The sequence below is a fragment of the Hemitrygon akajei genome, chromosome 14 (genome assembly GCF_048418815.1).
Source record: "Hemitrygon akajei chromosome 14, sHemAka1.3, whole genome shotgun sequence".
In the NCBI taxonomy this organism is placed as follows: domain Eukaryota; kingdom Metazoa; phylum Chordata; class Chondrichthyes; order Myliobatiformes; family Dasyatidae; genus Hemitrygon; species Hemitrygon akajei.
In genome coordinates, this window is record NC_133137.1 from 49,776,432 (window position 1) to 49,799,806 (window position 23,375).

The window sequence follows — 23,375 nt, forward strand, 5'->3', positions numbered from 1 at the left end:
CCACCCAGGTCATGGACCCAGAGGGGATAACTTCAGAGAAACCCACCACCCAGGTCATGGACCCAGGGAGGATAACATCAGAGACCCCCACCACCCAGGTCATGGACCCAGGGAGGATAACATCAGAGGCCCCCACCACCCAGGTCATGGACCCAGAGGGGATAACTTCAGAGAACCCCACCACCCAGGTCATGGACCCAGGGAGGATAACATCAGAGACCCCCACCACCCAGGTCATGGACCCAGGGAGGATAACATCAGAGGCCCCCACCACCCAGGTCATGGACCCAGAGAGGATAACATCAGAGACCCCCACCATCCAGGGCATGGACTCAGAGGGGATAACAACAGAGAACCCCACTACCCAGGTCATGTACCCAGAGGGGATAACATCAGAGTGCCCCACCACCCAGGTCATGGACCCAGGGAGGATAACATCAGAGAACCCCACCACCCAGGTCATGGACCAGGGAGGATAACATCAGAGAACCCCACCACCCAGGTCATGGACCCAGGGAGGATAACATCAGAGACCCCCACCACCCAGGTCATGGACCCAGAGAGGATAACATCAGAGACCCCCACCACCCAGGTCATGGACCCAGGGAGGATAACATCAGAGACGCCCACCACCCAGGTCATGGACCCAGGGAGGATAACATCAGAGACGCCCACCACCCAGGTCATGAACCCAGAGAGGATAACATCAGAGACCCCCACCACCCAGGTCATGGACCCAGGGAGGATATCAGAGACCCCCACCACCCAGGTCATGGACCCAGAGGGGATAACATCAGAGACCCCCACCACCCAGGTCATGGACCCAGAGAGGATAAAATCAGAGGCCCCCACCACCCATGTCATGGATCCAGAAAGTATATCATCAGAGACCCCCACCACCCAGGTCATGGACCCAGAGGAGATAACATCAGAGACCCCCACCACCCAGGTCATGGACCCAGAGAGGATAACATCAGAGACCCCCACCATCCAGGGCATGGACCCAGGGAGGATAACATCAGAGACCCCCACCACCCAGGTCATGGACCCAGGGAGGATAACATCAGAGAACCCCACTACCCAGGTCAAGGACCCAGAGGGGATAACATCAGAGACCCCCACCACCCAGGTCATGGACCCAGGGAGGATAACATCAGAGAACCCCACTACCCAGGTCATGGACCCAGAGGGGATAACATCAGAGAACCCCACCACCCAGGGCATGGACCCAGAGAGGATAACATCAGAGACCCCCACCACCCAGGTCATGGACCCAGGGAGGATAACATCAGAGACCCCCACCACCCAGGTCATGGACCCAGAGAGGATAACATCAGAGACCCCCACCACCCAGGTCATGGACCCAGGGAGGATAACATCAGAGAACCCCACTACCCAGGTCATGGACCCAGAGGGGATAACATCAGAGAACCCCACCACCCAGGTCATGGACCCAGGGAGGATAACATCAGAGACCCCCACCACCCAGGTCATGGACCCAGAGAGGATAACATCAGAGACCCCCACCACCCAGGTCATGGACCCAGGGAGGATAACATCAGAGACCCCCACCACCCAGGTCATGGACCCAGAGAGGATAACATCAGAGACTACCACCATCCAGGGCATGGACCCAGAGGGGATAACATCAGAGAACCCCACTACCCAGGTCATGTACCCAGAGGGGATAACATCAGAGACCCCCACCACCCAGGTCATGGACCCAGGGAGGATAACATCAGAGAACCCCACCACCCAGGTCATGGACCCAGGGAGGATAACATCAGAGAACCCCACCACCCAGGTCATGGACCCAGGGAGGATAACATCAGAGACACCCACCACCCAGGTCATGGACCCAGAGGAGATAACATCAGAGGCCCCCACCACCCAGGTCATGGACCCAGAGAGGATAACATCAGAGGCCCCCACCACCCAGGTCATGGACCCAGAGAGGATAACATCAGAGGCCCCCACCACCCAGGTCATGGACCCAGAGAGGATAACATCAGAGACCCCCACCACCCAGGTCATGGACCCAGAGAGGATAACATCAGAGACCACCACCACCCAGGTCATGGACCCAGGGAGGATAACATCAGAGAACCCCACCACCCAGGTCAAGGACCCAGAGAGGATAACATCAGAGACCCCCACCACCCAGGTCATGGACCCAGAGGGGATAACATCAGAGACCCCTACCACCCAGGTCATGTACCCAGAGGGGATAACATCAGAGACCCCCACCACCCAGGTCATGGACCCAGAGAGGATAACATCAGAGACCCCTACCACCCAGGTCATGTACCCAGGGAGGATAACATCAGAGAACCCCACTACCCAGGTCATGGACTCAGAGGGGATAACATCAGAGAACCCCACCACCCAGGTCATGGACCCAGGGAGGATAACATCAGAGACCCCCACCAACCAGGTCATGGACCCAGGGAGGATAACATCAGAGACCCCCACCACCCAGGTCATGGACCCAGAGAGGATAACATCAGAGACCCCCACCACCCAGGTCATGGACCCAGGGAGGATAACATCAGAGACCCCCACCACCCAGGTCATGGACCCAGGGAGGATAACATCAGAGACCCCCACCACCCAGGTCATGGATCCAGAGAGGATAACATCAGAGGCCCCCACCACCCAGGTCATGGACCCAGGGAGGATAACATCAGAGGCCCCCACCACCCAGGTCATGGACCCAGAGGGGATAACTTCAGAGAAACCCACCACCCAGGTCATGGACCCAGGGAGGATAACATCAGAGACCCCCACCACCCAGGTCATGGACCCAGGGAGGATAACATCAGAGGCCCCCACCACCCAGGTCATGGACCCAGAGGGGATAACTTCAGAGAACCCCACCACCCAGGTCATGGACCCAGGGAGGATAACATCAGAGACCCCCACCACCCAGGTCATGGACCCAGGGAGGATAACATCAGAGGCCCCCACCACCCAGGTCATGGACCCAGAGAGGATAACATCAGAGACCCCCACCATCCAGGGCATGGACTCAGAGGGGATAACAACAGAGAACCCCACTACCCAGGTCATGTACCCAGAGGGGATAACATCAGAGACCCCCACCACCCAGGTCATGGACCCAGGGAGGATAACATCAGAGAACCCCACCACCCAGGTCATGGACCAGGGAGGATAACATCAGAGAACCCCACCACCCAGGTCATGGACCCAGGGAGGATAACATCAGAGACCCCCACCACCCAGGTCATGGACCCAGAGAGGATAACATCAGAGACCCCCACCACCCAGGTCATGGACCCAGGGAGGATAACATCAGAGACGCCCACCACCCAGGTCATGGACCCAGGGAGGATAACATCAGAGACGCCCACCACCCAGGTCATGAACCCAGAGAGGATAACATCAGAGACCCCCACCACCCAGGTCATGGACCCAGGGAGGATATCAGAGACCCCCACCACCCAGGTCATGGACCCAGAGGGGATAACATCAGAGACCCCCACCACCCAGGTCATGGACCCAGAGAGGATAAAATCAGAGGCCCCCACCACCCATGTCATGGATCCAGAAAGTATATCATCAGAGACCCCCACCACCCAGGTCATGGACCCAGAGGAGATAACATCAGAGACCCCCACCACCCAGGTCATGGACCCATAGAGGATAACATCAGAGACCCCCACCATCCAGGGCATGGACCCAGGGAGGATAACATCAGAGACCCCCACCACCCAGGTCATGGACCCAGGGAGGATAACATCAGAGAACCCCACTACCCAGGTCAAGGACCCAGAGGGGATAACATCAGAGACCCCCACCACCTAGGTCATGGACCCAGGGAGGATAACATCAGAGAACCCCACTACCCAGGTCATGGACCCAGAGGGGATAACATCAGAGAACCCCACCACCCAGGGCATGGACCCAGAGAGGATAACATCAGAGACCCCCACCACCCAGGTCATGGACCCAGGGAGGATAACATCAGAGACCCCCACCACCCAGGTCATGGACACAGAGAGGATAACATCAGAGACCCCCACCACCCAGGTCATGGACCCAGGGAGGATAACATCAGAGAACCCCACTACCCAGGTCATGGACCCAGAGGGGATAACATCAGAGAACCCCACCACCCAGGTCATGGACCCAGGGAGGATAACATCAGAGACCCCCACCACCCAGGTCATGGACCCAGAGAGGATAACATCAGAGACCCCCACCACCCAGGTCATGGACCCAGGGAGGATAACATCAGAGACCCCCACCACCCAGGTCATGGACCCAGAGAGGATAACATCAGAGACCCCCACCACCCAGGTCATGGACCCAGGGAGGATAACATCAGAGACCCCCACCACCCAGGTCATGGACCCAGGGAGGATAACATCAGAGACCCCCACCACCCAGGTCATGGACCCAGAGGGGATAACTTCAGAGAACCCCACCACCCAGGTCATGGACCCAGGGAGGATAACATCAGAGGCCCCCACCACCCAGGTCATGGACCCAGAGAGGATAACATCAGAGACCACCACCATCCAGGGCATGGACCCAGAGGGGATAACATCAGAGAACCCCACTACCCATGTCATGTACCCAGAGGGGATAACATCAGAGACCCCCACCACCCAGGTCATGGACCCAGGGAGGATAACATCAGAGAACCCCACCACCCAGGTCATGGACCCAGGGAGGATAACATCAGAGACCCCCACCACCCAGGTCATGGACCCAGAGGAGATAACATCAGAGACCCCCACCACCCAGGTCATGGACCCAGAGAGGATAACATCAGAGGCCCCCACCACCCAGGTCATGGACCCAGAGAGGATAACATCAGAGGCCCCCACCACCCAGGTCATGGACCCAGAGAGGATAACATCAGAGACCCCCACCACCCAGGTCATGGATCCAGGGAGGATAACATCAGAGACCCCCACCACCCAGGTCATGGACCCAGAGAGGATAACATCAGAGACCCCCACCACCCAGGTCATGGACCCAGGGAGGATAACATCAGAGAACCCCACTACCCAGGTCATGGACCCAGAGGGGATAACATCAGAGAACCCCACCACCCAGGTCATGGACCCAGGGAGGATAACATCAGAGACCCCCACCACCCAGGTCATGGACCCAGAGAGGATAACATCAGAGACCCCCACCACCCAGGTCATGGACCCAGGGAGGATAACATCAGAGACCCCCACCACCCAGGTCATGGACCCAGAGAGGATAACATCAGAGACCCCCACCACCCAGGTCATGGACCCAGGGAGGATAACATCAGAGACCCCCACCACCCAGGTCATGGACCCAGGGAGGATAACATCAGAGACCCCCACCACCCAGGTCATGGACCCAGGGAGGATAACATCAGAGACCCCCACCACCCAGGTCATGGACCCAGAGAGGATAACATCAGAGACCCCCACCACCCAGGTCATGGACCCAGGGAGGATAACATCAGAGACCCCCACCACCCAGGTCATGGACCCAGGGAGGATAACATCAGAGACCCCCACCACCCAGGTCATGGACCCAGAGGGGATAACTTCAGAGAACCCCACCACCCAGGTCATGGACCCAGAGAGGATAACATCAGAGACCCCCACCATCCAGGGCATGGACCCAGAGGGGATAACATCAGAGAACCCCACTACCCAGGTCATGTACCCAGAGGGGATAACATCAGAGACCCCCACCACCCAGGTCATGGACCCAGGGAGGATAACATCAGAGAACCCCACCACCCAGGTCATGGACCCAGGGAGGATAACATCAGAGAACCCCACCACCCAGGTCATGGACCCAGGGAGGATAACATCAGAGACCCCCACCACCCAGGTCATGGACCCAGAGGAGATAACATCAGAGACCCCCACCACCCAGGTCATGGACCCAGAGAGGATAACTTCAGAGGCCCCCACCACCCAGGTCATGGACCCAGAGAGGATAACATCAGAGGCCCCCACCACCCAGGTCATGGACCCAGAGAGGATAACATCAGAGACCCCCACCACCCAGGTCATGGACCCAGAGAGGATAACATCAGAGACCCCCACCACCCAGGTCATGGACCCAGGGAGGATAACATCAGAGAACCCCACCACCCAGGTCATGGACCCAGAGGGGATAACATCAGAGACCCCCACCACCCAGGTCATGGACCCAGAGAGGATAACATCAGAGACCCCTACCACCCAGGTCATGTACCCAGGGAGGATAACATCAGAGAACCCCACTACCCAGGTCATGGACTCAGAGGGGATAACATCAGAGAACCCCACCACCCAGGTCATGGACCCAGGGAGGATAACATCAGAGACCCCCACCAACCAGGTCATGGACCCAGGGAGGATAACATCAGAGACCCCCACCACCCAGGTCATGGACCCAGAGAGGATAACATCAGAGACCCCCACCACCCAGGTCATGGACCCAGAGAGGATAACATCAGAGGCCCCCACCACCCAGGTCATGGACCCAGGGAGGATAACATCAGAGACCCCCACCACCCAGGTCATTGACCCAGAGAGGATAACATCAGAGACCCCCACCACCCAGGTCATGGACCCAGAGAGGATAACATCAGAGACCCCCACCACCCCGGCCATGGACTCAGAGGAGATAACATCACTCAACTTTACTCACCCCATCACTATACTGTTCCCACACCCTATAGACTCACTTTCAAAGACTCTTCATCTTATGTTTGTTTTCTTGTATTTATTTTTGTTGAGATATAGTGAAGTATAGGCCCTTCTGGCCTTTCAAGCTGTAACATCCAACAACCCCCAATTAAAACTTGCCTAATCATGAGTCAATTTTCATTGCCAAATTAACTTACTAACCGATACCTTTTTGGACTGTGGTAGGAAACAGGAGGACCTAGAGAAAACCTACACATTACATAGGAAGGACATATAGACTGCTTACAAGTGACATTCAGAACTGAACTGCAAACTGTGAAGCCCTGAGCTGTAATAGCATTGCATTCACTGCTACGCCCTCATGGTGCAGATTCATTGTGAGTGCCTGTAAGAAAATGAATCTCAAGGTTCTATACTGTTACATATTTGTACTTTGATAATAAATCTACTTTGAACTTTGAAATAAAATTGAATACTCGGTGGAATCAATTAAAGATGTAAAATCTTAGACCTGCAAAATGTGCTGGCCAAATTTTAAATTAACATTTCTTCCACCCTATTTATCTGAGTGTCAGAAATTAGGATGCGGTAGGAATTAGGGTAGTTGAGTCAGTTAGTCCAGTAGATTAATTCTAAAAAAAATCATTATAAAGGGGAAATCAACTTGAGGAAGCATGACATATTTCTAAGTCAGGATGGTGTATAACTGGAAATGAATAAACACATTTTGATGCTGCCTGACCTGCTGAGTTCCTTATGTGCTGCTCCAGATTTCAAGCATCAGAAGTCTCATAGATCATAGAACACTACGCACAGTACAGAGGCCCTTTGGCCCACCATGTTGTGCCAACCTTTTAACCTACTCTAAAATCAGTGTAATCCTGCCAGTGTAGACCTCCATTTTTTATCATCATGTGCCTATCTAAGATTTTGTTAAATGATCCTAATGTATCTTCCTCTACCACCACCCCTGGCAGCATGTTCCATGCACTCACCACTCTGTGTAAAAAAAACTTACCTCTGACATCCCCCTATACTTTCCTCAAATCACCTTAAAATTACGCACCATCCTATTAGCCTTTTCCACCCTGGGACAAAGTCTCTGACTATCCTCTTCTCTCTCATATCATGTTGTCTATCTTCCTCTTCCCAATCTACTCAACAATGCATCAAGGAATTCTTGATCCTCCTTTTCAGTTGTTATCCTCACTTCCCATACTCCTTTGATTATTTCCCTGTACATCTTTTGTGCTATACACTGTCAACCTACAAATTGCTTTGCTGTTGGTCACCATAACTTTTTGAAATAATTTCCAGTATTTGAAATACTTTAGACATTTTGGGAGAACTGATACCTTGATTTAGAAAAACAAATCTACTTTCCTTTCTTCCTGAACAACAGAAAGTGGGAACACAACATTTTTGTCCACATAATCCAAAGAAAGAAAAATTTTTTGTGTAGTGTGTCACCAGAACAAGTTGAACCACACAGTAACACAGAACTAGAGAAAACCTGTGTGAATAAAAGAACCAAACGAGTTAACTTCCTTATTTAATCACGAGCATGATTATGTGGTCAAGACTTCAAACTAATAGGACTATAAAAAGTAGAATTTGCATTCATTTTAAGTCAGTGCTCATGAAGAAAGAACTTAAATTTCTACAGCTTGTTTCACAGTGGGACACCATCTCAAAGTGTGTCACAGTCAATGTAGTCCAGATGAAATGTTTTCAGTGAGTACTGGAAAGCAGCCAATTTGCACATAGCAAGGTCCCACAGATCACAATGAAATAAATAACCAGATAGAACTGTTTTTAATTGTTTAGGAATAAATTCTATCAGATCTCTGTTCCCTTGTTCAGTTAGTGTAGTGCTGTCTTGGATTAAATGTACATTTTCTGGATTGGGGAATGAGCCCAAGAGCTGTGGAAGTTATAGGTAAGAATGTTACTTCAAAGTAATAACTAGCAGGACACAGCTCACCTCCTCCATTGATGAAAGAGCAATAAGTCTTGCTATCAGCACTACATGAGAATCAAGTAGTAAGAGGCTGCCAGCCATCATTGTCTGCTTCTCATCCAGTGCAGGCAGTGCTAGTGCTTACTGTAAGCCTCAGCCTCCCCTTTATCCTCCTTTCTGTAAAGTGTCTGCATCTACACCTAGTGCTTACTGTAAGCCTCAGCCTCCCCTTTATCCTCCTTTCTGTAAAGTGTCTGCATCTACACCTAGTGCTTACTGTGAGCAGACTCCCACTTATCCTCCTTTCTGTAAAGTGTCTGCATCTACACCTAGTGCTTACTGTGAGCCTCAGTCTCCCACTTATCCTCCTTTCTGTAAAGTGTCTGCATCTACACCTAGTGCTTACTGTGAGCAGACTCCCACTTATCCTCCTTTCTGTAAAGTGTCTGCATCTACACCTAGTGCTTACTGTAAGCCTCAGCCTCCCCTTTATCCTCCTTTCTGTAAAGTGTCTGCATCTACACCTAGTGCTTACTGTGAGCAGTCTCCCACTTATCCTCCTTTCTGTAAAGTGTCTGCATCTACACCTAGTGCTTACTGTGAGCAGACTCCCACTTATCCTCCTTTCTGTAAAGTGTCTGCATCTACACCTAGTGCTTACTGTGAGCAGACTCCCACTTATCCTCCTTTCTGTAAAGTGTCTGCATCTACACCTAGTGCTTACTGTGAGCAGACTCCCACTTATCCTCCTTTCTGTAAAGTGTCTGCATCTACATCTAGTGCTTACTGTGAGCAGTCTCCCACTTATCCTCCTTTCTGTAAAGTGTCTGCATCTACATCTAGTGCTTACTGTGAGCAGACTCCCACTTATCCTCCTTTCTGTAAAGTGTCTGCATCTACACCTAGTGCTTACTGTGAGCAGACTCCCACTTATCCTCCGTTCTGTAAAATGTCTGCATCTACACCTAGTGCTTACTGTGAGCAGACTCCCACTTATCCTCCTTTCTGTAAAGTGTCTGCATCTACACCTAGTGCTTACTGTGAGCCTCAGTCTCCCCTTTATCCTCCTTTCTGTAAAGTGTCTGCATCTACACCTAGTGCTTACTGTGAGCAGACTCCCACTTATCCTCCTTTCTGTAAAGTGTCTGCATCTACACCTAGTGCTTACTGTGAGCCTCAGTCTCCCCTTTATCCTCCTTTCTGTAAAGTGTCTGCATCTACACCTAGTGCTTACTGTGAGCAGACTCCCACTTATCCTCCTTTCTGTAAAGTGTCTGCATCTACACCTAGTGCTTACTGTGAGCCTCAGTCTCCCACTTATCCTCCTTTCTGTAAAGTGTCTGCATCTACACCTAGTGCTTACTGTAAGCAGACTCCCACATCCTCCTTTCTGTAAAGTGTCTGCATCTACATCTAGTGCTTACTGTGAGCAGACTCCCACTTATCCTCCTTTCTGTAAAGTGTCTGCATCTACACCTAGTGCTTACTGTGAGCAGACTCCCACTTATCCTCCTTTCTGTAAAGTGTCTGCATCTACACCTAGTGCTTACTGTGAGCCTCAGTCTCCCACTTATCCTCCTTTCTGTAAAGTGTCTGCATCTACACCTAGTGCTTACTGTGAGCAGACTCCCACTTATCCTCCTTTCTGTAAAGTGTCTGCATCTACACCTAGTGCTTACTGTGAGCAGACTCCCACTTATCCTCCTTTCTGTAAAGTGTCTGCATCTACACCTAGTGCTTACTGTGAGCCTCAGTCTCCCACTTATCCTCCTTTCTGTAAAGTGTCTGCATCTACACCTAGTGCTTACTGTGAGCAGACTCCCACTTATCCTCCTTTCTGTAAAGTGTCTGCATCTACACCTAGTGCTTACTGTGAGCAGACTCCCACTTATCCTCCTTTCTGTAAAGTGTCTGCATCTACACCTAGTGCTTACTGTGAGCAGACTCCCACTTATCCTCCTTTCTGTAAAGTGTCTGCATCTACACCTAGTGCTTACTGTGAGCCTCAGTCTCCCCTTTATCCTCCTTTCTGTAAAGTGTCTGCATCTACACCTAGTGCTTACTGTGAGCAGACTCCCACTTATCCTCCTTTCTGTAAAGTGTCTGCATCTACACCTAGTGCTTACTGTAAGCCTCAGCCTCCCCTTTATCCTCCTTTCTGTAAAGTGTCTGCATCTACACCTAGTGCTTACTGTGAGCAGACTCCCACTTATCCTCCTTTCTGTAAAGTGTCTGCATCTACACCTAGTGCTTACTGTGAGCAGACTCCCACTTATCCTCCTTTCTGTAAAGTGTCTGCATCTACACCTAGTGCTTACTGTAAGCCTCAGCCTCCCACTTATCCTCCTTTCTGTAAAGTGTCTGCATCTACACCTAGTGCTTACTGTGAGCCTCAGTCTCCCACTTATCCTCCTTTCTGTAAAGTGTCTGCATCTACATCTAGTGCTTACTGTGAGCAGACTCCCACTTATCCTCCTTTCTGTAAAGTGTCTGCATCTACACCTAGTGCTTACTGTGAGCAGACTCCCACATCCTCCTTTCTGTAAAGTGTCTGCATCTACACCTAGTGCTTACTGTGAGCAGACTCCCACTTATCCTCCTTTCTGTAAAGTGTCTGCATCTACACCTAGTGCTTACTGTGAGCCTCAGTCTCCCACTTATCCTCCTTTCTGTAAAGTGTCTGCATCTACACCTAGTGCTTACTGTGAGCAGACTCCCACTTATCCTCCTTTCTGTAAAGTGTCTGCATCTACACCTAGTGCTTACTGTGAGCAGACTCCCACTTATCCTCCTTTCTGTAAAGTGTCTGCATCTACACCTAGTGCTTACTGTGAGCAGACTCCCACTTATCCTCCTTTCTGTAAAGTGTCTGCATCTACACCTAGTGCTTACTGTGAGCAGACTCCCACTTATCCTCCTTTCTGTAAAGTGTCTGCATCTACACCTAGTGCTTACTGTAAGCCTCAGCCTCCCCTTTATCCTCCTTTCTGTAAAGTGTCTGCATCTACACCTAGTGCTTACTGTAAGCAGACTCCCACATCCTCCCTTTGCTGTGTGTCTGCATCTACACCTAAAATTACGTCACGGGCTCTCATTCTACAAAGTCATAGGAAAGTGGTTGTGAGATGGAATATATTCTATGATCCTCCAGAATTTGTGTTGGTACTCTACAGTATGTCAGCAGAATAAATGAGTTCTCTAGAGCAACATTACTGAAATCAGGTTACCTGGAATAAATTTAACCAATCACTAGTGCCACTGCACTGGTGCAGATATGACGTGCTAAATTTGTATAAGCAATTCCAATAACTACTTACTCTTGATATTTTCCTTATCCACCTCAATCTTTTGTTGTCAGATAAAATATTTAAAACTTTGGGGTGAATTTGATCTGTCTAATTTCTTTGCACTTGCAACAAGTCTTGCCACCCTCTGAGTGAATAAGTTCTCTCTCAAGTTCCCCCTAAACATTTCATCTTTCATCTTTAACCCATGACTTCTAGTTCTAGTCTCACCCAATTTATGTGAAACTCTGATTGCTTTCCACCTATCTAAACCCCCTTCCCCCTATAATTTTGTAAACCTCTATCAAACCTCCCCTCATTCTGCTACAGTCCAGGGAATAAGGTCCTGTAATTCAGGTCCTCAAGTACTTTGCAAGTTCAGATTTCTTCATTACCCTAGGGTGTTGATTTGGCTTGCTACAGTATTGTGATACCTTTGAACAAGAGAATCACACTGCCTCATTTTAATTTAACAAGTGATTATTTAAGGAATGTAATTTAAAAGTGTGATTGTCATAAGATGTGTGCCACAATTGAGAATACTCTTACCAGACTTGCAAAGTCAGTAACCTGCCACAACAACCAGTCTTCGTTTAGTGTATACAGTGCTTTCCCACTGACGGCATCCACTGGACCCAAGTTAATCCGTTGTTTGATTGCAGATACCAGTTTAAATAACGGCTCTCCAACAGATTCCTTCAAATAGAAAAGAACCAACTCTCATGAAATAAGAAAGCCACATCAGTAATTGTGTGAAACAAAGCTATTAACAGAAAGAAACACCTGCAACATCTTTGTGCCTTTCACAAGATCAAGATATCCCAAAGCACTTTCCAACCACAAGTAATTTCTTAAAATGTATTCTTTGATGTAATGTAGAAAACAGAAAGAAGTCAATAGAGTATTAGAAGTGACTTGATAGAGGCATACAAGACGATATAAGGCATAGATCCAGTGGATAGCCAGAGACGTTTTCCTAGGGTGGAAATGATGAGTCCCAGGGCTTAATTTTAAGGTGATTGGAGGAAAGTATGGCGGGGGGGGGGGGGGGAGCTGTCAGAGGTATGTTTTAACGCAGAGTAGTAGGTATGTAGAATGCAGTGCCAAGTGTGGTGGTAGAGGCAGGTACGTTAGAGGCATTTAAGTAGCTTTTGGATGATAGGAAAATGGAGGGTTATGTAGGAGGGAAAGGTTAGATTGATCTTAGAGTAAGTTAAAAGGTCGCCATAATGTTATGGACAAAGGGCACAATGTTCTATACCAAATATGGTGAAGCATGTTAATACAAAGTCATATGGAAAATGCAAGTAGGAACACATAACCACTGTAATTTCAGTTCATTCTACTTTTCAGCACAGTGTATGTACACACACTTTGCTACAACAATAATGTGGGTGCTCCTTACCCTCAGAAAGCCGTACATGCAAAGGGACACCCAGTTTGTCAGGAGCTTCTCAACCACTGTCTCTGTGCGGCGTAATAGCAGCTTTGGTTGTGCTGTGGATCCATCCATCAAGTCTTTGAGGAGCTGATCAAGCACATGTGTCAGGTGAACCAAGTTACTGTGAAACGCAATAGTGAGAAACGAAGCAAACCGACACCTGTGGACATTAAATAATTGGCAATTTAGAAAGGTATCCAGAAACTCAGATGATAATGCATATACAGTGTTCTAATGGCTAACTTCTTCTTGAGTTCCAACATATAGGTGGATTTTGCTTCAATAAGAAACATGGTAAGCAATCGACTTAAACTTGGTTTGCCCTTCGTTGTTTAGGGAAGAATGGTTATCTAATTGAGTGCCCTTAGTTTTAGTCTGCCTGGGCCTGGGACAAAAACTGACAATCTGTCCTTTCTACAACCCTTGTAATTTTATAAACCTCTGAAAGGTCTTTCTTCAGTCTTCTGCATTCCAATGAGAATAAATCTAACTTGCCAATCTTCCCTTATTACGACGGCCCTCCATTCTAGACAATATCTTGATGATTCTCTTCTCCACTCGCTCCACTGCTACCACATCCTTCCAGTAGTGTGGTGATCAGAAATGGGTACCAGAATGATCCCAGATCAAAATGGGCCCAGAATGATCAGAAATGAAGTAGGTTTTCAAAGTTTGCAGAGAGATTTAGGCCAGTTAGAAGAGTGGGCTGAGCGAAGGCAGATGGAGTTTAATGCTGATAAGTGTGAGGTGCTACATTTTGGTGGGAATAATCCAAATAGGACATACATGGTAAATGGTAGGGCATTGAAGAATGCAGTAGAACAGAGTGATCTAGGAATAATGGTTCCCTGAAGTTCCCTGAAGGTGGAATCTGATGTGGATAGGGTGGTGAAGAAAGCTTTTGGTATGTTGGCCTTTATAAATCAGAGCATTGAGTATAGGAGTTCAGATGTAATGTTAAAATTGTACAAGGCATTGGTAAGGCCGAATTTGGAGTATTGTGTACAGTTCTGGTCACCAAATTATAGGAAAGATGTCAACAATATAGAGAGAGTACAGAGAAGATTTACTAGAATGTTACCTGAGTTTCAGCACCTAAGTTACAAGAAAAGGTTGAACAAGTTAGGTTTTATTCTTTGGAGCGTAGAAGGTTGAGGGGGGACTTGATAGAGGTATTTAAAATTATGAGGGGGATAGATAGAGTTGATGTGGTTAGGCTTTTTCCATTGAGAGTAGGGGAGATTCAAACAAGAGGACATGAGTTGAGACTTAGGGGGCAAAAGTTTAGGGGTAACATGAGGGGGAATTTCTTTACTCAGAGAGTGGTAGCTGTGTGGAATGAGCTTCCAGTAGAAGTGGTAGAGGCAGGTTCGGTATTGTCATTTAAAGCAAAATTGGATAGGTATATGGACAGGAAAGGAATGGAGGGTTATTGGCTGAGTGCGGGCCAGTAGGATTAGGTGAGAGTAAGCGTTCAGCACGGACTAGAAGTGCCGAGATGGCCTATTTCCGTGCTGTAATTGTTATATGGTTACATGGGTGCAATATTGCAAATGCAGTCCAGCTAATGTTTTGCACAGCAACAGCATGACGTTCTAACTTTTATGCTCATTGCCCTGGCCGAGGAAGGTAAGCATACCACATGTCTCCTTCACTATCCTATCTACCTGTGTCACATTTTCAAAGAGAAATGGACTTCCATCCTAAAGACCCTCTGTACATCAATAGAACATAAAATATTACAGCACAGCACAGGCCCTTCACCCCACTATTTTGTGCTGACCTCTTGAGATCAATCTAATCCTCCCCTCCTATGTTGGCCCCCATTTTCCTGTCATCCATGTGCCAATGTTCTTATCATCAATGTTCTTAAGGTCCCTGCCATTTACTCTGTCCTATCTGTACTTAACTTTTTTAAAGTCATAAAGTTATAGAACACTATAGTATAGAGACAGGCCTCTCATCCCATCTAGTCGATGCCAAACTATTATTCTGCCTAGTCCCATCGATCTGCACCCAGACCATAGCTCTCCATACCCCTCCCATTCATATACCTATCCAAATTTTTCTTAACTGCTGAAATCAAACCCACATGCACGACTTCAGCTGGCAGCTCGTTCCCCACTATCATCACTATCTGAGTGAAAACGTTCCCTCTCAGGTTCCCTTAAACATTTCACACTTCACCTTTCACCCTTAACCCTAATTTGAGGCCTAATTTGGAGTATTGAGTGTAGTTCAGGCCATTTACCTACAAGAAAGATATTAATAAAATTGGAAAGATTACAGAGAAAATTTACAAGGATGTTGCCAGGACTAGAAGACCTGAGTTATAGGGAAAGGTTGAATAAGTTAGGATTTTATTCTAGAGCATAGGAGAATGAGGGGAGATTTGATAGAGGTATACAAAATAATAAGGGTATAGATAGAGTTAATACAAGCAGTCTTTTTCCACTGAGGTTAAGTGAATTCAGCATTTTCAGCATTAAAGTTGAACTTGATAGCCCCCATTCTCCCAAACACCCACATGAATCTAGCTAACTACAGAACAGGAACTGACAATTGGATGTGTACATTCCAATGGAAAATTCAGTTCTGCTCCAATGAAATGTTTACAATTTCAAAATAATGTCAGTCAATGAATGAAATACAGCTGGGTCATTAATGCAAGCCCAAGAGTTTTAAATAAAAGATTGACAAAGGCATTGTTAAAAACTAACCGGTCTTTAATGGTGAAATCCTTCTGTTGCTCAAGAATGTGTATTAAGGTCACAAGAAACTGCTTATTGTTCAGGAAGCTGTACAAGGCATTAAATCCTTCTTTCAAGCTGTTTCTTTGCTCTGTCTGCTCAAGTGAAACATGAATGTGAAGCAGATTGTGATAATAAGGTTTTGTTTTCAAACTCTTTAAGCTTATCTTATTTTGTATGACATTATACAAAAGGAAAATTATAAAATATCTTCATGAAAATACATGGGTATCCAAAAGGAAAGAGAAAAGAACATCCATTTGTACACATACATAAACCAAATATACTCCAACTGGTTGTGAATTATAATTTAGAAGTTTGAAAGCAATCAATCTAAAAGCTGATGCAGAACAGCATATTCTGACACAGAATTGAATACAAGATACAGATTTGTGATATTAGTGGAGAACTATTTCCTATTTGCAAGTGCTGTTCTCTTCTATGTACACCTAAAGCCTGCCTATCTATAAAATGCATGGCACATGTAAATTAGGGGCAAAGAACTTTGGCACTGAGTTTCTTTCAGCAATATACCTGTTGCCATGGTTGCTTTGGGGCATCAGGAGTGGACTAGGCAGTGGCCAGTCTGGGAATCATTGTGCAAGTGTGTGTTCATTCTTGCAGTCTTACATCAAATGACAATGTTATTTACCGTAATAGGCCTGCATCAAGGTATCTGGGAGATCTGCGAATGGGCAAAGATTTGGACCTCAGCACCAGCATTAAGCTCATGTTCTGCTCTACAACCATCATTTCAGCTGTAATTGGACCACCTACACTGGACTCTTTAAGGTGTTCCTCCAAGAGGAACACAACCTTGTCATGGTTTGGAGGCCTGCATGCCTCAATGATCCAGAGAGCAATGTTGGCTGGAGTCAGGGCCTTGTGCTTTGACTCCTGATAGGGTCACCCATGCCAAACAAATCAAAGGATAGAGGTCAGACTAAGAGTGGTCCACCAGTCCTCCAGGTATGGGGGTTCAGCTCAGGGCTAATAACCCTGACAGGTCAAAAAAATTGATATAGAAACAACAATGTGACAGTTTTCCTGAGTCTCCACATGGGATTTGCACGACTGACAGCAGTGAAACCCGAGAGGAAGCTACTGGCATGATGAAAGAAGCATCTGAACGCCACCAACATCCAGACAAAAAATGTGTTTTTGGACCATGTCATCACTCCACACCATAAGCCTCCAGAAGTTCCTCCATGTTTTCTGGCCAGAAGTGATCACCAACCACACCCTACTCCTTCACTGTCACCGGGAGGGCATGGCAACAATCATTGGAGATGGCTCGGACACGTGATGAGGGAAGGGGCCAACTCCATCATCTGGACAGCACTTCTTTGTACCCCTGAGGGGTGGAGGAAAAGCAGGAGGTCAAAGATAACTGTATGCCATGCCATGGAGGCGGAGGTGGGGGCCCTGAAGCACACCTAGGGCACAATAGAGGACAGACAGAGATGGGGGACTTCCATTGCTGCCCTAAATGCCGGCGGAGTAACAGGCAGCAACCTTGAGGCGCTGGAGAGATACCACCAATTCTGTCTCCATAAGGTTTTCCAAATATACTGACAGGATATATGAAACAATGTAAGGATCCTCTCCCAGCCATTAAAGTCTTTATCATGCTTAGCCAGCCTAGTGAATATGTCGCATTGCTCACATGCCTGACATGAGACTGCTAAAACAGACATTTTGTTCAGAACTCTGCTATGCAAGGGAATACTAGGTGGAATGTGGGACTAAGTAACAATGTGTAACATTCCTAAAAATCATGGGAATCTGTACCCGTGACCACTCCAAATGGAGAAGGAGCATTCGGGATGGCATGAAGAAACTCAAGTCCATTCATCAGGTTATACAGAATGTAAACAGTGGAAGAAGTGAGCAACTTCCTGAACTAATCACCCATCTGCCCCTTCAGGCATCTCCTGTGAATCACACATTGGCCTCATCAGCAACATGTTATGGCACAAAGAGCAGGAGCAGCTTATCCATACAGCAATAGTTTTAGGCCATGATTTCACAAAGCAACAATGCTAATATACATAAAGTTTACCTGAGGTGCTGTGTTGATAAGATCTTTGACAAACTTTATTTCATTTGTTGTCTGGAAAAAAATATTTAAAAATGGACAAAATATTTTAAGATTCAGGTACATTAACAAAACAAAATATCATGGCCTGAAAGGGTTTTGCTGTTGTCTAGTTAATACAACACTTTTGGAGAGATAAAGTTATAAATGTTACCTCAGGAAAGAACGTTCTTATAGCAAAATGTTTATAATCCAAGAATGGGATACTATTATAATCATTTATCAGGTACACATCTGATCCCTCAGTCTGAAGTTCAATGAAACCTTAAAAAAAAGCAAATAGTTCAAAATTTCTACTACATACTATCAATGAAGGAATTTTTACCCATATTATTTTTATATTTTAAATTATTTCCCCTAAAAATAAACAATTTGTCTCCAGCCCCACCAATATTTCATCTTAAACATCACTAGATTATGCTTTAATCTGCTTCAGTACTTTAGAAGCTCACTATTAATGTTACCCAGAGATTATTTTCCTCTATTAGAGTACCATCACCACAGCATTATATTGCCTCAAATATGAGAGAAAACATAACCTCTCCAACAATTCTGAAAGCTTTCTCACTTTATCTCTCCTTGATCTTTGTGCTTGCTCAAGGTGTTTTCATAAACAGTTGTCTGTAAGCCAGAGAATAGATAAAAATCTATAAACCAGCAACAGTCTTCCAATACAGCAGCTAAAACCTCAGGCAAATTTCTTATTTAAATATTGAGAAGGGGCTGCTTAAGGAACTTGCATTTTGGCTGATACTGAGGTTTGAACATCATGACTGAATGTCGCTCTTAAGTGAAGACTCCCAAGTTTGGACTGCTATTATAACAATATGTCCTTAGATGAGAAGCTGAAAGTCAAGGGCTCCCAGTTTGAGACAATGCTTCAGGCAAATTACTTGACTTCTATGTACCAGCAACCCCTGTGAATGTGATTATGTTGCTGGCTCAGAACAAGCCAGTAATTTCATTTACAAAAGACTTAATGCTTGTTTTGTATCTGTATCAGGGATGTCAGAAACACCTAATTCCCAGAGTAATGTCTAAAATATTTCCATTCTTGGAATGTGAACAACATATTCTCCTATCATATTCAAAGATTTCCACAGATCCCAGTGGCATCCAGAGCGGAATGGATAAAAGTAGAGTAGTAAAAGAGTCAAACGTACTGTATCACCTTTATTATCACAGACTGTGTAATGCTAAATGTAATATTAAAGTGTTAAGCATTAAACATTTGCCAGTACCTTCTCGAATCTGAGACCTGAATTGATTTTCCAAAAGCTCCATTTGGGCTTCTAATTTTCGTGAGAACTGCTTGTCTTTCTGACGAGATGCATAATAATAAACTAAAGAGAGGAAATAATTTGAACAATTATGAATCAAAGAAAACTAAGTTCCAAATCAAATAAAATCAGCAATAGCAGGAGTTATCCCAAAACCAGGAGTTTCATAGTTCTCTATCTGAGATGTTGACTGATTTGTGGCACAAAGAATTGATCTAGATAAAGCCAAGCTCTATTTTTCACAAATAATAAACTATAGAACAGAATTTAGCATAGTAAAACCAGGCTTCTTTTCACAATTCTTTACCTATCAAAAGCTATTTTTAAAAAAATACTTCTAATGCTGCTGTCTTTCTGCTGAATTCCCCTACATTTAAAAACAAAAACAACTGCATATGCATGAATGTGAAACAAAACTAGAAACTGCTGGAAGAACTCACCTAATCAAGTAGCATCTGTGGAAAGAGAAACCAGTTAATACTTCAGGCTGAAAACCCTTCATCAGAACTGTAACGTCAACTGGTTTCTCTTTGCGCAGGCGACTGGCTGAGTTCACCCAGAATTTTGTATTTTTATTTCCTGTTCATTGAATCTTACTATGGATATTTATTTCATCCCATGTCATTCTGTGAATCTAATTTTTGACCAACTAAAATAACACACACCCTATCAATAAATAATTCCCAAATCCTTAATTGCAAAATCACTGTGCACTTATAGACAGTACTTAAGTTCGACCCATTTCCTTCTCTCTATTCACCAATTCACTGTTAAACCCTCAATCCATCCATCCAGTTTCTTTCCATCATTCTGTTCAGCTTATCCATCCTTCTGTCCATGTATCCATTTCACCCTCCTTTCCAACCCTGCCTCTTTCCCCTGACACCATCCCTGGCCAATAGAAGAGGCAGACAGGGAAGACAATAATGGGGAGAGTACCAAAAGAGATCAGTTATTCAACAGAAATGCTTTAATTATTTAAAACTGCACATTAAATACTTACTGGCAATGAAAAGCACCAACATAGCAAGTATCACAGGTAATGCAATGTAAGGATTTTTGCTGGGAGATACATTAATTACTTTTTCAATGTGTTCTCCAATTTTCACCTAAGTAGAAAACATAACTGTAACATGTTTATAGAAAACAAGACCAGATGTAAACTGAGGATAACATCAAGAGTTGCACCACTCACTTCACAATAATATAAGTTCTTTCTATGGGGTTCAGAATATTTCAGGATTCTCAGAAATTCGGAAAGTCACAGGGTTTTACTCTAGAATTTAGAATGGTGCAGGATTCTTTCCCACATCTTAGACCAAGGTTACAGAAGTGTAGAATTATTCCTTGAAATGATTATTTATTTCCCAGAGTTGGGAATTGCAAGATCCTTTTCCAGGACTTCTAATAAAATTCATAATATTTAGCAAGATCTATAATGACACAAGATTCTTTTCTCTCCTCTGGAAAGTTAATTTATTTTATTTCTATACACAGAGATACAGCGTGGAACAGGCCCTTCTGGCCCAAGAACTGCACTGCCTGAAAACCCACACAAAATACTGGAGAAACTCAGCAGACCAGGCAGCAACTATAGGAAAGAGTGCAGTTGACGTTTCGGGCTGAGACCCTTCATCAGGACTGTACTCAGGAAGTACTAATGAAGGGCCTTGGCCTGAAATATCGACTGTACTCTTTTCCATAGGCGCTGCCTGGCCTGCTGACTTCCCCAGCAGTTTGTGTGTGTTGCTTGAATTTCCAGCATCTGCGGATTTTTTCTTGTCCGCCCAGCAACCCGACTATTTAACCTTAGCCTAATCACAAAACAATGACCAATTAACCTACTAACTGGTGTCCTCTTTGTCTTGATTCTGTGGGAGGAAACCGAAGCACCCGGAGGAAATACATGTACTCATGGCAAGGACATACAAAGTTCTTACAGAGGATGCCGGAAGTGCAGGCGTTCAAAGGAAAGAACAGGGTTGGTTATCATTGGTCTCCCTGGGATGATGTTCATCCTCTAGTCTCATTCTCCATTTTCACTCGAGCGTTCAAGTACTAAATTACTGCACAGTGGTTTAGGGGATTGAGAGTAACATACAGCTATGCCCAGAGAAATCCTGAAACAAAGTACTAGATGCTGGAAATCCAAAATAAAGTAGCAAATGCTGGAATTGCTGGACAGGCCAAGCAGAACAAATATTTCAGGTCAATATCTTTCCATCAAATTCAGAGGCGAGAGCATCACTTCTGTTATGTTAGATACTCTCTTCCCACTCTTGTACTATCTGTCCTCAAGACAAAACCCATAAAACCTTTGCCGTTTCTCAATTTTATCTATGTACACATATTAACATCCACTCTTCCACAACTGTAACCACAACTCATTGTATTAAAATATTCTAAATCTCTAACAAGCCCCAGTTCTTTTGGCAGTTTACTTAAGTCTGTGTACTTTTCTTATTCAACTTTGTGGCACTGGAAGCACTTTCTTCTTATCTATCTTTAAGATTTTATATTATTTTGAATATTCATATTGATCTCCTTTACATTGGGAAGAACAATCCCAGATTGACTAATCACTCCCTTCCCTTTCTTACATTCATTCTGGTAAATCTTCTCTTCAGGGGCTTACGTCCCTGCTAAAGAATATTGCAACAAATTGATCTCCGTGTTAAAATAAGGCAGAAACACCTAACCTGTGAGCATACCTGTATTATTGAGATTGAAGAGTTCAATGTGCTTAATACACATTTTATTTTATCTTCCGTCACCTCCGTAATGTTACATTCTACTGAATCAGCCTCATTCCTGGGAACATATATCTTAATTTCACTTTTGGAAAATTGTAAATTATCTTCCTTTCGCTATAAAATCAATAATTTAAATGAAAAAATAGGTTAGAGAGAATCTCAGAGAAAGTGAGCAATGGAGTTTAGCATGTGAGGAAATTAAATTCTTTTTACCATCACAGTTATCCAGAGTTGGTTCTCATCAATAGTCGTCGTAAAGTTGTAAAATTTAGGGTTCTCTTGGTACATTAGAAAGAGTTTCTGCTCAGATCCAGAGATGCAAAAATATACTGAATAGTTCCCTGGAGTCTCAGTTTTGATAGATGGTGATTCACAGGTCCAGGTCCCATTATCAGCTGAACAATTCTATCCAAAAACAGACAACATTAGTATGTGGAACAAATGGAGTTCACCTCTAAATTACATTGTAATTTCATCATCTAAAGAATCAGTCATCACCCAGGAACAAGAAGGCTCGGTCAATGAAAACAAAATGAACTCACAATCCAAGACTTAAGATCTATCGTTATCTTCATCTCTTTAAGCACATCTAAATTTTTGCCTCCTATCTTCATTCTTCGGCCTCCACTGTAATAAAAAGAGATGATAAATCAAGATTTCAGCAACAGATAAATGTTAATAGAGAATGGTGAGGTGTACCCGTACATTGTGAAAATGAGGTGTGACATTGGGATTTCCCTTTATAGGTCAGTTTGATATTTGAAAAGTTTCTTCTTGTGTAGTGTCTGATATTTGATGTGAGATTCCCCTGTGTAACATTATTTGACAGAGAACATTAGAGTACAGTATTGGAATTGATCTTTTGACATTATAGCTTTCTGTCTAAAATTTAACAGTGGGATACTCCTGAACACATTAGTGTAACATTTTCTTTTGTCTTAATTCTGTCAAGAATGTAATAACAATGAACAAAAATTTTCAATAAGTAAACACTTCAGATTAATTTCTTTATCACATACACATTGAAACATACAGTGAAATGGATTGTTCGCATTAACAAACAAAACAACCTAAGAATGTGTTGGAGGTGGCCCACAAGTGCCACCACACATTCTGGCGGCAACATTGCATGCAGACCATATTCAGTAGACTA

General features: G+C 45.2%; 1 protein-coding gene across 1 annotated transcript in view; it reads right to left on the reverse strand.

Moving 5' to 3' along the window:
* plxnc1 (plexin C1) overlaps positions 1 to 23,375 on the reverse strand; it is a 197,320-nt gene that overhangs the window by 42,686 nt on the left and 131,259 nt on the right. The window contains exons 15-24 of the mRNA XM_073066019.1: positions 22,765 to 22,849; positions 22,436 to 22,627; positions 22,181 to 22,336; positions 20,473 to 20,578; positions 19,431 to 19,532; positions 18,344 to 18,453; positions 18,154 to 18,204; positions 16,062 to 16,186; positions 13,306 to 13,501; positions 12,450 to 12,596 (exon numbers count right to left, since the gene is read on the reverse strand). Of these exons, the coding sequence (XP_072922120.1) occupies positions 12,450 to 12,596; positions 13,306 to 13,501; positions 16,062 to 16,186; positions 18,154 to 18,204; positions 18,344 to 18,453; positions 19,431 to 19,532; positions 20,473 to 20,578; positions 22,181 to 22,336; positions 22,436 to 22,627; positions 22,765 to 22,849 (1,270 nt within the window). The remainder of the gene's footprint in view (positions 1 to 12,449; positions 12,597 to 13,305; positions 13,502 to 16,061; positions 16,187 to 18,153; positions 18,205 to 18,343; positions 18,454 to 19,430; positions 19,533 to 20,472; positions 20,579 to 22,180; positions 22,337 to 22,435; positions 22,628 to 22,764; positions 22,850 to 23,375) is intronic.